This window comes from Opisthocomus hoazin, chromosome 5 (genome assembly GCF_030867145.1).
Source record: "Opisthocomus hoazin isolate bOpiHoa1 chromosome 5, bOpiHoa1.hap1, whole genome shotgun sequence".
Classification (NCBI taxonomy): Eukaryota; Metazoa; Chordata; class Aves; order Opisthocomiformes; family Opisthocomidae; genus Opisthocomus; species Opisthocomus hoazin.
The window spans coordinates 2175526-2190467 of NC_134418.1; the positions used below are offsets into that span (position 1 = coordinate 2175526).

The 14942-nt window shown below is 58.7% G+C and overlaps 1 protein-coding gene across 4 annotated transcripts in view; it reads right to left on the reverse strand.

Annotated features, from left to right (window-relative positions):
* Positions 1 to 350: 350 nt before the first annotated feature.
* RAB11FIP5 (RAB11 family interacting protein 5) overlaps positions 351 to 14942 on the reverse strand; it is a 51383-nt gene continuing 36791 nt past the window's right edge. Inside the window, exons 4-6 of one of the 4 annotated variants that reach the window (XM_075420236.1) lie at positions 12939 to 14750; positions 5506 to 5695; positions 351 to 4614 (exon numbers count right to left, since the gene is read on the reverse strand). In XM_075420236.1, the coding sequence (XP_075276351.1) occupies positions 4405 to 4614; positions 5506 to 5695; positions 12939 to 14750 (2212 nt within the window). In that variant the 3' untranslated portion in view covers positions 351 to 4404. Of the gene's footprint in view, positions 4615 to 5505; positions 5696 to 12269; positions 14751 to 14942 lie in introns of those variants that run through there. The other 3 variants (XM_075420235.1, XM_075420238.1, XM_075420239.1) reach the window with 3 other exon arrangements.

Consider the following 14942-nt stretch of genomic DNA (forward strand, 5'->3'; position numbering starts at 1 on the left):
CTGAGGAGCTTACACCCTGCTCCTGCAGTCACTCAGCGCCCAACACAACCGTAAGTCACAACACAAGGAAGCTCGGAGGAGCTTTCGGCCCCTCGGGTGCACCCATCAGCTGAGACAGGGGCAATATTCAGAGAGGGTCTCCAGGTGACCCTGCAGCACCCACCACCCCCTGCCAGCACCGTCTGGTGGAGGGTGCCTGGGGCCAGTCAACGACGCTGGAAAAGCTGCCGGAGAAGTTGGACACCGTCATCCTGCTGCAGAAAATAAACAGATAAATGTCACTCCCTGTCCAAGTGCAATCAGCACAGACGTTGTTGTCAATAAATCAGAAGTATCTAGGAACAGCTTGAACAACTTTTATTTTTTTTTTTTTTAAAGTGCTTAAAACGTAAATATCAAGCTCTTTATAAACATTGGTTGCAACTATTAAAACATGAAACGCACAGAACCCACTTCCCGCGTACACGAAGTACCGGGAAACCAACAACTCCCCAAACCCCGACGCTTCTCTCGCCCGTTTTGGGATGGTTTCCCCACCCCACAACACAAAACACACGGCGCTTTCTTCACCGACGAGTCCTAAGGCTGAGCCTAGGTGACGCTTCAGCATCCGCATCCCTTCAGGGTTGTTCCAGTTTAAGGACACACCTTGGTGGTTCTTCTGGCCCGTGATTCCAGGCAAGAAGGGGCCAGTCAAGGCGAAAATCAATCACTCAGCCGGAGTTCTTTAAAAGCAAGAAACCCAGCTGTGGGCTGACAGCGAAAGCAGAGCGCGGCCGGGAGCGGCAGCACCCTGCGGAAGACCTCGTCAGACAGCCTGAGCGTGGGAAGAGAGGGACAGACCCGGAGGGAAAAGAAAAACACAGGGTAATCGTCACGGCCGCGCTGAAAGCGGAACCGGTGAAAAGCCCGTCAGAACCCTCTCGTCTGCCCGGCCCAGCGCGGAGCGACAGACCTCGGGGCGTCACCGCGCACCGACCACAAGAACGGCAAATAAATGGCTGAACACGGACACTCGGGACACGAGCCACCTGAGAGCATTTTCCCCGCTGCTTTTTCTCACCCCTCCTCTACGAGAAAACATCGAGGTCCTCGGAACCAGCTCCCTCTGATAACTTACGAGGCTTGAACAAAAAATTGTCGAGACCCCAGCTTCAGTGCTGTCGCGTGGTTGTAGCCAAGCTCGCTTGCTCTTCTGCAGAGAATAAAAACTGTAGGGGAGGGGGGGGGGAAATCCCACCTGCAGGACAGCAGGGTGGAAAAACAGAGAACAAAGACAAAAACATTTTTAAGATGCCTTTTCCTAAGCACAACGTAGATATCTGTGGACTTCTGGACACGTGAGGACAGACACGAAACATCCGGGCAGCCTTGGCCGTCGTCACCGCTCGGATGTTTCCGTAGCCCCCGTCCCCCTGTGCAGAGCCGGGGTCCCTGTGCCGTACCCCGGCCTCGGCCCCCGGAGATGCTCTGTGGTTATTGCAAAGCCAAGGCGAGAAGGTTTTCGCTCTGGATGCCGGAGCCTCCTCTGAGACCTCCGAGACGGCGCGGGCTCCGGCGGCGGGAGGCGGTTGGGGGCCCGCAGCGGAGGCAGGCGGCGGGAGGAAGCACGTATTGCTCAAAAGGCCGCACGCCCGACGCGGCCCGCTGTAGCTCTGCGATTCACTTTTATATATTCGAGTGCAAAACATTCCAGCTTCGGAGTAAAAAAAAAAAGGCAGAGCTGACTAAGGCAGAGGGGGGATGAGCGAGGCGGTGAAACGTGATGGAAGAGGAGGGGGGGGCGAAGGCAGGGAGGAGGTGCAGCAAGATGCTGAAGAACATTGGCACTTGTGTGTGGGGAGCACCGACAACGCCGACCGCTGCCGGGGGGAGAAGGCCTGGGAAGCAGCTTTTTTTCGGCGTGGGCTCCTGGTTCTCGTGCGAGATTTCGGCTCTGCGCCCTCCCCCTCCTCACTAACGCCGCCTGACGCAAGCCTGCAGTGCTCAGCATCCCTGCCCGTCCCCTTCTCCCGCACCACGCTGCTCTCCTGACTGCTCTCCAGCGGTCCACAGCTCCTCCCGGCCCGCTTCCAAGCAGAAGAGAGGGCTTCCCAAGAGACCTCCAACCCAGAAAGGGAAGCCAGCTCTCAGGCCACGGGATCTTTTGATTATAAAGGCAGAGAGAGTTTTCTGGCACTTTTCTGCAAGGAGAAACACCTTCCCTCAGACCCTCGTGGCTCACACCAGAAAGGAAGTCCCCCAGTTGGGACACACAGAGGGAGGAGGAACGTGAAGATGAAGGCAGAGAAGTGCAAAACCCCAGATCGCTTCCTCCTAGGGGCAAAGGCAGGTGGGACCTAAAGGCTCGTAGCCAGCATCTTCCCAGGTGACAAATCCTCCTCCTCCTTCTGGTCTACAGGCTAGATACGACCAAACGTTGTCGATGACACCGCCACCAGATCTCCTTTCAGCCGGTATCTCCTGCTCCGACGGCCTGCTCCTCCAACCTCAGACTTCGAGCGTGACCCAAGCCTGTGGTTACCCAGCTGTATTCTGTCTTGGAATGTTCGGCCTGCTCTTCCCCCAGTGCCACCTCTTGACATCTCCACCTCTCGCGTCACGTGGGCTGCCCGTGCAGAACCCCCGCCGAAGACCGGAGGCACCTGCACACGGGGAGGGCAGGCTCCGCTGTCCGCGTTTGAAAATAACCTCACCCCGCTCAGATCAGCGGGCAGACAGCGGGGAAAGCTGCCCACGGTGCGCTGCGCTGAACTGAGAGTTGGATTTCAGAGCCTTGTTTGGTAGGAAACTGCTGTTGTTCTACTGCAAAAGGCACGATTCTTCAAAGTCACGGTTGAAGCAGGTAAGGAGAAAAGAACATGAAGGTTTTGAAAGAATCCAGTAACTCTAGGAGAGGTACAGGGGAGAGAAGATGCCTTACACGTCAGGACAGCTCGAGTCCCGCGCCAACCAACCCTCTGCCTGCACGGGCGCCTTCTCGAGCCAAGATCCTGGAAGAATATATGGGAGGAACCTCCTTTCTCTACCCTTCCACAGAGTCTCCAAACCAAAAGCTGCGCCATGCTGCGGGGCAGCCAGGAGCATCGCTCGCCAGCCTCAGGCTAACGTCACCCACGGTTGTTAAACCGCGTCCATCAGAGGCCTTCCGAGGGCGGCTCGACAGCCAGCGGCAAGAAGCCTTCAGCTCCCGAGAGAGCTGGCCCTGCAGCGCCTCGGGACGGGCCCCCAGCCGCCAGAGACCCGACGCCGGGGTGCAGATGTGATACGATTCGAGCGGTGTTTGGTATTAATACTGGCTTGAAGGGGGTCTGTGGAGATTACTGCTTCGGCAGCGAGCGTGCGACGGACGCCCGGCCTAGCAGGGTGGCACGCGCGGAGGCGGTCGGGCGGTCAGACATCCGTCCCTGCTCACGAGCTTCGGTCCCGATGGCGTTTTTCCTGTTCCTGCTGCGGGGGGCTGCAAGCAGAAAGCAATTCCTGTGGCCGCAGGGACGCGGGAATGTGACACTGAGTAGAAAATTCAGCTGTGGTTTATACACACAGGAGACCCCCCCGGGGCACAGCGGTGCCAGCCAGCCCGGTGATGGGTTGGGTGGTGCGTGAGAAGATCTCCCGCAGTACTGACGGTGCACAAACCACCACTGCCCCGTCTCCAGGTCAGTTTTGAGCTGGGTAACTGCGCTGAGCAGGCAGCAAAGGAACCGACACCGCTCGCCATCGGTGTCCCTCACGGCCTCCGACTCCGGCACCGTCGCTTTGTGTGGCATCTCCCATACGCTCGGGTACTGGCACAAACTGGAGCTGGCTCTTCAGATGGAGACCCATCATTTGGGGGTGCAACACACGGGGCGGGAAGGGGAAGAGGCGTCCACGGAGCAGGCGCAGCCGACAGTAACACGCTGGTAGACCCTCACCGAGCTTAACCATCCCTGATGCCATCAACCAGCTGAACACCATCCACCAGCCAGGGTGCAGCACTTCAGAGAGAAGAGATGTGGAAGAGCGCGGGCAGAAGAGCAGCAGTAGCAGGACGCAGACATGGGCAAGGTGGTTGGTTTCCAGCTCTCAAGATGTCCATGGGCCACTTGAAGCATCGGCAGGGTGAGCGCCTGAGAAGGGGCCGCTTGGTCACAAGGTCAGGAACCTAAGGAGACATCTGCCTCGCATGGAGGGCTCTGCTCCTCCCCACAGGGTGGGTGACAGCCCACCACCCTATAGTTCCCTGGAGCCAGAGCTGGGATAAGCTTGGGCTGGGAAGGAGCAGATGACCTTTCCTGCTAAACTCTGCGAACGGAAGCCACTTGGAGCCCTCCTGTAAGAGGAGAGGGGAGCGCAGGGATGTTTGCGGCGTGTTTACTGGAGAAGTGCTCTAGGCAAGTGACGCTGGTCTCTGGGGAGGGGTTACTTGGTCTTGCTTTCCCCCAGGGGGATCTGGAGGAGTGTGGGAGACTGCTCCATGATGCGCACCAGCAGCTGGTCAATGTAGTTCTCCAGTTCCTGGATGTGCTCCTCCTTCTTGCTCAGCTCCTTCTCTCTCTGCAGCAGGAGCTGGATGAGTTCATCGTGGGTCAAGTGATAATACTTGGCTGACTGGTCCAGTACAGCAGGATCCTGTGGTAGAAACCAAGAGGAACATTCAGTGAGTCAAACGGAAACCGCTGCTCCCTTTGGCATTTGCAAGGTGACAGCTGAGCGAGTCCCTTAACAGGGTTTCGCCACAGACCGTGTCAAACCCCTTTCCCCCAGCCGTTAGAAGCTACGGGCACGGGCACAGCACAGCCTGGCACAGTGAGGCCTGCCATTAGCTCCTCCCCCTCTCTGGGGCTCTCCCCTGCCCCAGTCCTCCAGCAGCAGGCCTGGGTGAGGGCAGGAGAACAGAATTCAGAGCTGAAAGACCCCTCAGGAGCTCCCAGAGGATGAGATCCCTGGGCAGGTCCACCGAGAACCCCAGCAGCAGCATTTCACATGTCGAGCTGGGGACACGAACAGAGCAGCAGCAGACATGGGAAGGAGAAGGCAACCCCGTGAGACTGTGCCCTCAGACATCTCAGACCGGTCTTCTGCTTGCCTCAACGTGCCAGCGTTTAACACGCAGCCAGGCAAGCGACATTTGAGCCAGGCTCCAGGTGCCACCTTCCCTCTGCCTCTGTCAGGAGATAAAACCCTTCAGGCCTTCAGTCAGGCAGCTGTCACATCCTCCATCATCCATGTCCTGCGAATGACCAGGCATTCGCTCACACACTGTACAGTAAAGACCCTAAACCAAAGCAAGCAATGGGAGAAGAACGATGGGGTGAGAAGGTCCAGAGGCCAGGTCATGGAGGAAGGGAGCCTGGGCAACCAGGATCAAGGATGTCGGGGTTAATCCACCTGATTCCTCTCACGCTGTGGCAGGACCCCGTTCTGCCTCCTCCACCACCAGCTCTCTGCACCTCTGCCACCAACTCTAGGACCCCTCGAGCAGGTGGGAACGCAGCTCTCACCTTGGTGGCGGGTTCCTACCTTTAACTTCTTCGAGTCCGCTTTCTCCGGGTGAGAGGACGGGGCCACAGGCTGGATGCTGCTCGTGGTGACCGTCTTCAGCTTCTCCAGGCCGTTGCTCAGAGCGGTCGTCAGGCTGGACCTCTGCTGCTGCTTCTTCTCACCGGAGACCTCTTGCACCGTGGTGCTGATGGGCTTCACTGGGTGAGGACTAAGGAGAACAAGGAGGTTGGACAGTTAACACCCTGCCGAGCCAGGGAGCGACGCTACTGGCTCTCCCTATGGTTTTTATGGGGATGGGACCCACTTATCAAACTTAGTCAGCTCCACACAGCTAAACCCTCCGTGTCTGTGTTGCTCACAGCTCGCCTGCTCCAAGGAGAGAGAGGAGAGCCAGCGTCCTGCAGAGCAGGCAGCCCACTGCGCTCTCCAGGACCGTTTCCACCCAGAGATGGGACAAGGAGCCCCGGGACAGGTCCAGCTGAGATCTGGAACAGATCCCTGAGCCCACACCTATGCTGCTCAGTCCACACCGAGAGTGCTGCGGGTCAAAACTCCCGGCTGCTGAGTGTTGGCACAGCTGGGGGAACTTCACCCAGGTCCAGTGTCATCGGGGGCTGCCACCTCCACTGCCCAGAGGGGCATTTCGCAGCCCAGGAGCCCTCAGACTAGTGTCTGGGGTCACCACTGATGCTTCAGGGATGCTCCTGCACCACCATGCACCGGTTCCTGCGCTGCCTCAGCCCAAGAGCTGGGCTCCACCTGCCTGGAAGACACCACAGAGTTCTGGCCCCCTCCGCCAGCCAAAAGGGAGAGCGAGGAGATGGTGCCTGAAAGCAGTTATGGAGGAATTAAATTTTCATTTATTTTTGCCTCACTCTTCACCCAAAAGATTATTTCTGGGCTTAAAGAAAGCGAGTTTTGCTTTTCAGCGTGATGGAAAGAGAAGTGACCCGACGCTACCTTCCTGCAGGGACCAAGCAGACCCGAGCTCCGACTTTGGGACGAGAAGATCGTACAGTCTGCCCGGGAGCTCTGCAAAGCCCCTGCGCTCCCCGGCCGCAGCAGCCACCCCGCAAAGGGTGACGATCCCAGCTGCTGCGCGTCCAAGCGACGTCTCGCTCGCAGGAGCTCTCCAGTGAGGCGGGCAAGCGCGGTCTCTACAAACGGGGACCTCAGGGCGTTGGTGGGACGGGTTGCGGGAGGAGGAACGACACCCACAGTCACCGTGTGAGCCATCAGCCGCGCCGGGACAGACCCTTCCGCTGGTGGTGTGACCGCTCGGCTGCTTGTTTCCGTTTCCACAGCAGAGCAGGGGGCTTTCAGCCCTGCTCCAGGTCAGAGAAGAGGGGTGAGGCTGGCACAAAGGCAGCATCACCTCAGGCATCAGGTGGATGGCCCAAGTCCTCCAGGCTGGCGTCCTCCTGCCTTGTCACTGGTGACCGGCTCAGGATGTCCCCAGGCGATCTCCCCATTGCGTGGACAGGGCACATCTAGAAGTCCTCTTCAACCACGACGATCCCTCCTGTCACCCATTTGCTAGGAGAGGACAGCAGTGGTAGCCACCGACCAGCTCCAAGAAGCCAAAGAACCAACACCCCCTTGTCAGAGCTGTCCAAGAGCACGGACAGAGCCCAGCGTTCCCGGACAGCTTGAAAGGACGGAGAGGGATCCCACGAATCCAAGCAGGAGTCCACTGACAGCGCCAGGGGTTGGAGAAGTCGCCGTTCTGCACATCAGCCTCAAGCACTCTCCACCCTGGACTGAACCCTTCAGCAGCAGAGCTGCAAACACCACGGTACCGCGTCACCAAGGGTCCAGCAGCTGCTCATTCGTTACGGTATAAAATGGGGTGAACCGGACCGGAGGCCACGCACAGGTCCTCAAAAATGGCTCAGAATCACAGAATCCCAGCATGGCAGGGTTGGAAGGGCCCTCTGGGGGTCATCCAGTCCAAAATCCCAGGGAGAGAAATGAGCCCTTATTATTTCCACCAAGTCCTTTTGACCTTGGAGGAAGAGGAGGAGGTATGAATGAGGATGATGTTTGCCGGTGATGCAGCACTGGGTGCTATGCTGTTTCTCCAGAAGGGCTGAGGATCTCCTGCAGGAGCAAAGCTGACCTCGAGGAACAGGCACATAGAATCACAGAATCACAGAACAGTAGGGGTTGGCAGGGCCCTCTGTGGGTCACCCAGCCCAACCCCCTGCCCAAGCAGGGTCACCCACAGCAGGCTGCACAGCACCACGGCCAGGCGGGGCTGGAATATCTCCAGAGAAGGAGACTCCACAGCCTCCCTGGGCAGCCTGGGCCAGGGCTCCGTCACCCTCAGAGGGAAGAAGTTCTTCCTCATCTTCAGCTGGAGCTTCCTCTGCTTCAGGCTCGGTTGCAAGCCCTTTATGGAAACGGAGTAATGACTTTGCTTGCTTGAACTGCTGCCAGCCTCCTCCCTAGCTCAAAACGCGTGGGGTTCACTGCAGATCTGGGGACAGCAGCTCTAGTACCGCCGCGGGACATCTATTCGCTCCTCAACACGCAGTCTCTGGGAAGGAGAGCGGCGGGGGAGCCGCCAGAACCGCTCGTCACAGCCAGATCTGAAGATCAGCAGCCCCAAAAGCCACCGGCGCCTCACACGTCCCCACGGACGAAGCCCAGAGCACGGCTGCAGCAGCGGCAGACCCGGCACCCCTGAGCAGGAGGTCTGCGGGGCGCTGGCAGAACGCTCGGACCACTTCAGACCTCTGCAGGGGACCTCTTCTGGACCAAACTTCTGAAGGCCACGCTACAGAATGGAAACCAGCAACAGCCTCAGGACACCGGTGGGACAGCTTGGATGCGTTTTGAAAGGAGGGGGACATTTCCCACTGCAAGGCTGGTCGCAGGCAGCTTCCAGCCCCGTTGCCAGTGGGGCACATTGAATTCCGTAGAGCTGGAAAAGGTATTTAAAAAAAACCCATCATAATCCCATTCCTTCCCGCTGAGCAGGGCTCCTGCTGAGCAAAGCAGCAGCTCTGCCCCCTCGGCTCGTCACCCCGAGAAGATCCGAAAGCAGGAGGCACGGCTCCACACGCATCCCGCCCCGGGACGGTCAGCACTGGGTGCTTCCAGGGGAGCAGAGGTTGCTTCACGCCTCACGGCCACGTCTGAAGTCCTGGTGGATCTGCTGAGAAGTTGGACCTGTTTCCATCTGCTGGGCGATGAACGTGAACTTCAGAGTAGATTTAGTTGCTCGCACCAACAGCCTGCCTGACCCACTGCCATGTCTCAGAGTGGACATAAGCCTACGATGAAGCTTAACATGGTCAAGATGAAACATCTCAGGGTGACAGTGGCACAGCCCTGGCCCAAGCCTTGCGGTGTCACAGCACAGCTTTCACCGACGCTGAGCACAGTGAAAAACTGGAGAATCCCCTACAGCAACTTGGAATCATAGAATCATAGGTTGGAAAAGACCTCCAAGATCATCAAGTCCAACCATCAACCCAACACCACCCACAACTGCTAAACCATGTCCCCAAGTGCCACAGCTACACGGTGTTTGAACCCCTCCAGGGATGGGGACTCCACCACTGTCCTGGGCAGCTTGGTCCAAGGCCTGACCACTCTTTCAGTAAAGAAATTTTTCCTAATATCCAATCTGAACCTCCCCTGATGCAACTTGAGGCTATTGCCTCCTGTCCTATCACTGGTTACCTGGGAGAAGAGACCAACCCCCGCCTCACTACACCCTCCTGTCAGGTAGCTGTACAGAGCGAGAAGGTCCCCCCTCACCCTTCTCTTCTCCAAGCTAAACAATTGGAAATTCAGTCTTTATCGACCCATTAAAATGCTTCTCACGGAGAACAAGACAACAAACCCAAGGAAATCAGTCTCTCGTGGGCAAGCTGCTGTGCCTGCAGCAGCCCACCGCCCCTGAGGACCACACCGCTGTGGAGAAAGGGTCTATGGGAGGAAAGGGAGCGACCGAAGTCGGGAGCAGCAGCTCTTCTCCCAGGTCTATCCGTGGACGTGGCAAGCCACTCCCTGAGCTCCAAGGCCTGCACAAGGGTTACATCTAGATCACAAAAACCGGTATGTGATTTGACCTGAAACCTCCTTTTCTGGAGAGGACAATTCTGCTGCGCTCCTGACATCAGGAAGGCACAAAGCAGCGTGTGCCGATACCACCCTGGCACCTGTGACGTCCCCAATCCTGTCACCTACAAGTGCCATGACCGTACATGCAGATGGCATGCCTCTGAGTTCCCAACGGATGGGTGAGGAGCTGCACAACTGCTGGGCTCCTCCACGGCAGCAGAGTCCCCACAGCACTGCCACGGGCTGTCCTTCAGGTCCCACCTGTACCAGGAGATGCGACCGGAGACACCTTCCCAGCGGTGAAGGCACCATCCTGCCCTTGCCCATGAGCGGAGAGGGAAGCCTCCGTACATTCAAGCGTGGACACCGATGCTCCGAGCACCCACCTTACCCCCTGCAGCAACAGCTTGATGGTGAGAGCCCTCCCTCGCCGCAGGAGAGCGGGGAAGGATCTGCACACGCAATCCCAACACGTGTTCTTCTGGACTCTGAGTTCCTCGGCCACACCATCAAATCCGGCACATGAGAAGCTGCTCCAGGAGGGCACAGCCTCCCAGGTCACTGCGACCAGTCAGACGAGGCCGGAGAGGCTGGTGTCACTCAGATACACAAGTCTACCACTTGACTTGCCATCCTGAACAAGGTGACCAGTGGAGAGCCACTCTGGCCACCTGGGATGGGGACGTGGGTCCCCACACCCAGGTTCCATCCCTCCTCAGAAGGGCACATAACCTCAGCACGCCCGACTCTCAATAATCCACACCAAGTCCCAGCTCCTCCTCTGTCTGATGGAGAAGACACTTTTGACCCAGCTAAGCCTTAATGCCTAATCTAAGTTTGAAGGCTTTCCTTTTTGCTGTCGCATTTTTTCCTTGTCTACGTGCCACTCACCAGCCTAACAGGAGATGACTCTAGGAAAGACAAGCATCACCACGGGGACCTGGAAACGGGCCCGTCCACCTTGCCTCTCTCCCCCCACGACAATTAGTCACATCTCCCCAACCTCATAAAGCGGTGCAGATCCTCAGAGGGTTCCACCGAGACCTCAGTAACTCTTCAAAGCTTCTTGAATCACGGCAGCGAGCATCCACAGCATCCGCGTTTCACAGGTAGACAAACCAGAGCAGAGACGTCCAGGGACTTCGCAGACGCCTCTCGTGACAGAAGCCAGCACTGACACGGCGACCAGCTCTCAGGCCCAAGCCCACTCTCCTCCCCCGAGCCCGTCAGCCCTCGGATGGGCGCACAGTCCAGCCTGAAGATGACTGTGAGTACCACTGACAAAGAGAGCCCTGGGACGACGCTTCCCTCGTTGCCCGATGTGACCCTTTGGGGTTGCAGGACACTTCTCTTTCCATGAGACATAACAAACATCAACAAAATTCAGGAGGTTTCTGTATACCCTCTGTCTGCAAATTTTGAACAAGGTTATCTGTCAGAGGATAAATAATCCGATTAAGAATGATTTGAGGATCTGGCCTCAATAAAGAAAAATAAAAAATCAATCAGCCCCATCCCTTGCTGGTCTTTGCTCCCCAGGTCAGCTCGCACGTCCAACCCACGCTCGAGCCAAGCAGGGACCCCCACGCAGCAGGGCTGGAGCTCAGCTAAGTTCTGCTGTCCCCATCCTTCTGCCCTCTCTCTCCCCGAGGCCATGACCAATATTATTCTCGGGCCAGAAAGGATTTTGTCATTGCAGTGTCCCCATCAAGCTCCGTTTGCCTTCTGGCTGATCAAACCAATCCCTGCCAGAAGCCCCCGGTCCCCAAGTAAACCGTAAGAGCTTGATCCCTGACCCTCTGGGCAGACAGCGCCCACGACAACCCCCTCCTGCCCAGGCAGACCAGGGCAAGGCGTACCAGGAAAACCAGACAGACTGAAGGACACAGAGCAAGACTCCGTGCCCAAAACTCAGCGTTTTCCTCTGCTTCGTGGCATTTCTACAAGCCCAAGACTGAGCTGGGAGGAGGAACGGCCCCTTCGTTGCTCCGATGCACCGCCACGGTACCCCCCTTCCCATTCCCGTTATCCTCAAGGCAAAGTCCCACTTGCTCCGTAACCAATGGGCATCTCTGCAGGATGGAGGGGAGAACGGGATTTTGCCACCACCCTGCTGAAATTACCTTTTTTTTCTTTTTGGCTACGGAGAGAAGAAGGTTTTTAGTACCCGCTGGTCGTTCAAAAAGGAAAGGAACCAAAGCTGAATGAATGGAAAGGGAAGGGGCAGTAGCTGCGCGCATGCCATGGAGGAACTCAGGAGAACACTGACGGCTGGAAGCTCTCCTGGGCAGACACGGGAAAGGCACCCGTTTTGCAAGCAACAGGGAAGATGACGGAGACAAAATTAAGCATCGAGCGAAACGCGGATGCAATTCTGCTGCGGCTGAATTTTCAGCTGGGGCACGTCTTGGATGCGTCCCGCCGTTTGCTCTGGTTTAGGGCAAACATAGGACACCAGTGGCCATTCCCGCAGCGATCCGAGAGAGCCAAGGCTTCCAGCTGGTCGGGCTGGACTCTCTGGGACAACGGGAAGGTGAGGGAGAGAGGACCTGCGGCAGCACGTGGAGCGGCCTCCTTGGAGTCAGCGCAACCGTGAGCTGCTGACGCCGAGCCGGGGTTCGCTCCTCGGCCCCCCCGATAAGGGCAAAAGGGAGACAGGGTTCACCTCTACCGAGTCACACACCCTTCGCCTTCCCCGGAGTGCTCACCTGGTCGTCTGCTGGAAAAAGGGCTTCTCAGCTGGCTGTGTCTCCCTGGGCAAAACCACGAGCGCCGAAGCTTGTGTGTCGCCGGACTGCGGCGAAGGGCAGGGCTGGGCGGCTGCGTGGCTGGTGGCGGCGGGGACCCCGCTGCTGGCGGGGCACACGACAGGGGAAGGGAAATCAAACTGCTGAGGGTTAGTCGCAGCCACAAGGAAAGGGGTGGAGAAGGCCAAGGGCTGGCTGTCATGCAGGAAAGGAGGCTTGCCTAGGGGGTCCCTGGGGAGGTTAGGGGGCTGGAGGCCTTGCCCGAGGGCTTCCTCGTGGAGGCTGGTGAAGCTGGAGCCTCCCTGACCAAGCCTTTCGGGGAGCACAGCTTGAACAGGGAGGGGGGCTGCTGGCTTCTCCACGAAGGGATTGCTCGGGGCATTGGGGCTGAGCGCCGGAGCAAAGGGATTTCTCGGGGCTGAAGCGTCCTGCTCGTGCCTCTCCTCTGCCCTATCCGGCTTCCAGAAATCGGCCTTCTTGAAGTCTATCCTGCTGTCTGCCGAGCATCGGCGCCACGGCCCCTGGGGCTCGCTGGCGGGGGGTCTGCCCTGCCCGGGCTGGCCTCCCGCTCGCCCCTCACCGTCACCGCACGCCGGCTCCGGCTGGGGCGGACTCTGCCCATGCGCTAACCTTTGGGGTTCTGCTGCTGGGCTGAGACCCTCAGGGTGACCGGCTGCCTCCTGCTCTTCCAGAGCCGTCCAGAAGATTTCCGGCTGGCCCAGGTCTAGCTTGGAAGGTGGGTTTAGTCCCGACGTACTGAGCTCCTCAGGGAACGGCTCCTGTTCGGAGGCCATCTCCCACTCGGCACCATCTGCAGCCCTCATCGGAGGAGATAAACCCGACTGGCTCCAGCTCTCCTTAGCACCCGACTGGCCTAGTCCATCTAGGGAGAGCTTTGATGGGCAAGTCTCAAACTGCTCAGCCGCGTCCACCTCGTTCATCTCTGACCGGTCTTCCCCCAAAGAGGTGTCTGGTTTTGCCAGCTCGCTACCCCTCGCCTCCAAATCCGCTGCTGCGCCCGCAGTGGCAGACTCAGCGTCCTCGGAGACTGGGAACTCGCTCCCCGCTTCAGCTACGTCCACTCCCAGTGCGGGCGGGCTGGGAGACGCCGGGACGGAGGGCTCGCTGCTCAGACGGCTCCTCGGCAGCTCCACGTCTGCCTTCGGGCCCGCTGCGTCTTCCCATCGCTCCCTGCCGCCTCGCCGCCTCGCCTGCGGGTCGCGAGCATCCTCCTCCTCACCGTCCGCAGCTGCAAACCACCTGGGAGGTTTGGGGGGCGGCTGGGCCGAGCCGGCCGCCATCTCCTCCCTCCCTTGGGTACCCGTCCACGGGGAGAGGACGACGCGTCTCTCGCGGATCTCGGAGCTGAGTTTTACACGGCTTTCGCCGGCCTCGAGCCGCATGCTAGCCTGGAGCCGGTAGACTGACGTCCGTATGTCGAACGCTTCCGCCTCGCCACCCTGGGGCTCCGTGCGCGGCTCGGGGACCGCGGGGAACCGCCGCGCTGCGGCATCCGCGAGCACCCGCGGGGGCACGGCCGCCACGTTGCTGCCTGGCTGGGTTTCGGGGGTGAAGGTGCTTCTGGGCAACACGCAGGCGGCGGCGCGGGATGCGCTGTTCGCTTCGAAGGTGCCTTCGCTGAGGAAGGCTGGCAGAGGGCCCACGCACTCTTCCTCAGCCACGCTTTGGGCGCTCTCTGACGGGTCAGGAGCGGTTTCGGTGGCTATGGTCATCCATCCGTTCGTCCCAGTACTAGAAGGTTCCTCCCCATTGCTGTCCCCTTCCTCCCTAGCACTATTTTCAGCAGTTAGTGGTGTTGAAGGCTCTTTTTCCCCTGCATTTCCCGATGCAAACGCGGCTGTCCAAACCGTAGGCGTGCTGCTTTTCCTCCTCCTTCCCATCGACCCCGCAGACACCGGGCTCAGCACATCCTCGATCACGGTCGCTTCCTGGGTTGTGCTCACCAAGTTTGCCCCCACGTCCAAACCGGAGAAATTTGTCCAAGACCGCAGAGTCGCAGGCATTTCGCTGTCGATTTGCGACTCTGCTTTTTCAAATACCTTCGTCCCCTTCTCCCGTGCCGGCTCGGCTGATCTTTCCGTCGTGCTGGCCGCATCGGGATCGTCGATGAAAGCCATGCCCTCCGCCGCCACCGAAGCGAAGAAGTTCTCCTTCTTCCGTTCCGGCTTCAGCCTGCTGGTGGCAAAGGCATCGAAGGTATCGTCCCACTCCGAGAGGGGAGGAGGGACGGCAGGTTTCTCGTCTGGAGGAGGAAGCTCTCCTTGTGATGGAGGAGTAGTTTCTGGAACGGGGACGCCAACGCTTTTGGCTGGAGACTCCCTCTCCGGGTCTTTATGTCTTAGGGAGGCAGAGGGACTGCAATCCTCAGAGGAATAAAAGCTCCCAGCGACCTCTGTTGAAGCACGCGGCCCAGACGGGAAACTAGAGAAAAAGTGAGTAGGTGAAGGAGAATTTAGTACCTGGTCAGCGAGGAGGTCCTCAAAGAAGGGATTGCTCTGCAGGGAGTTGAGGAATGGGTTGGTAGGGGACAAGCATCCGGACTGACTGTCTCCAAGAGCGGGAGAGAGGTTAGCGCTTGGCATGCTAGCGAGATGGGCTACAGCGGCAGGAGGA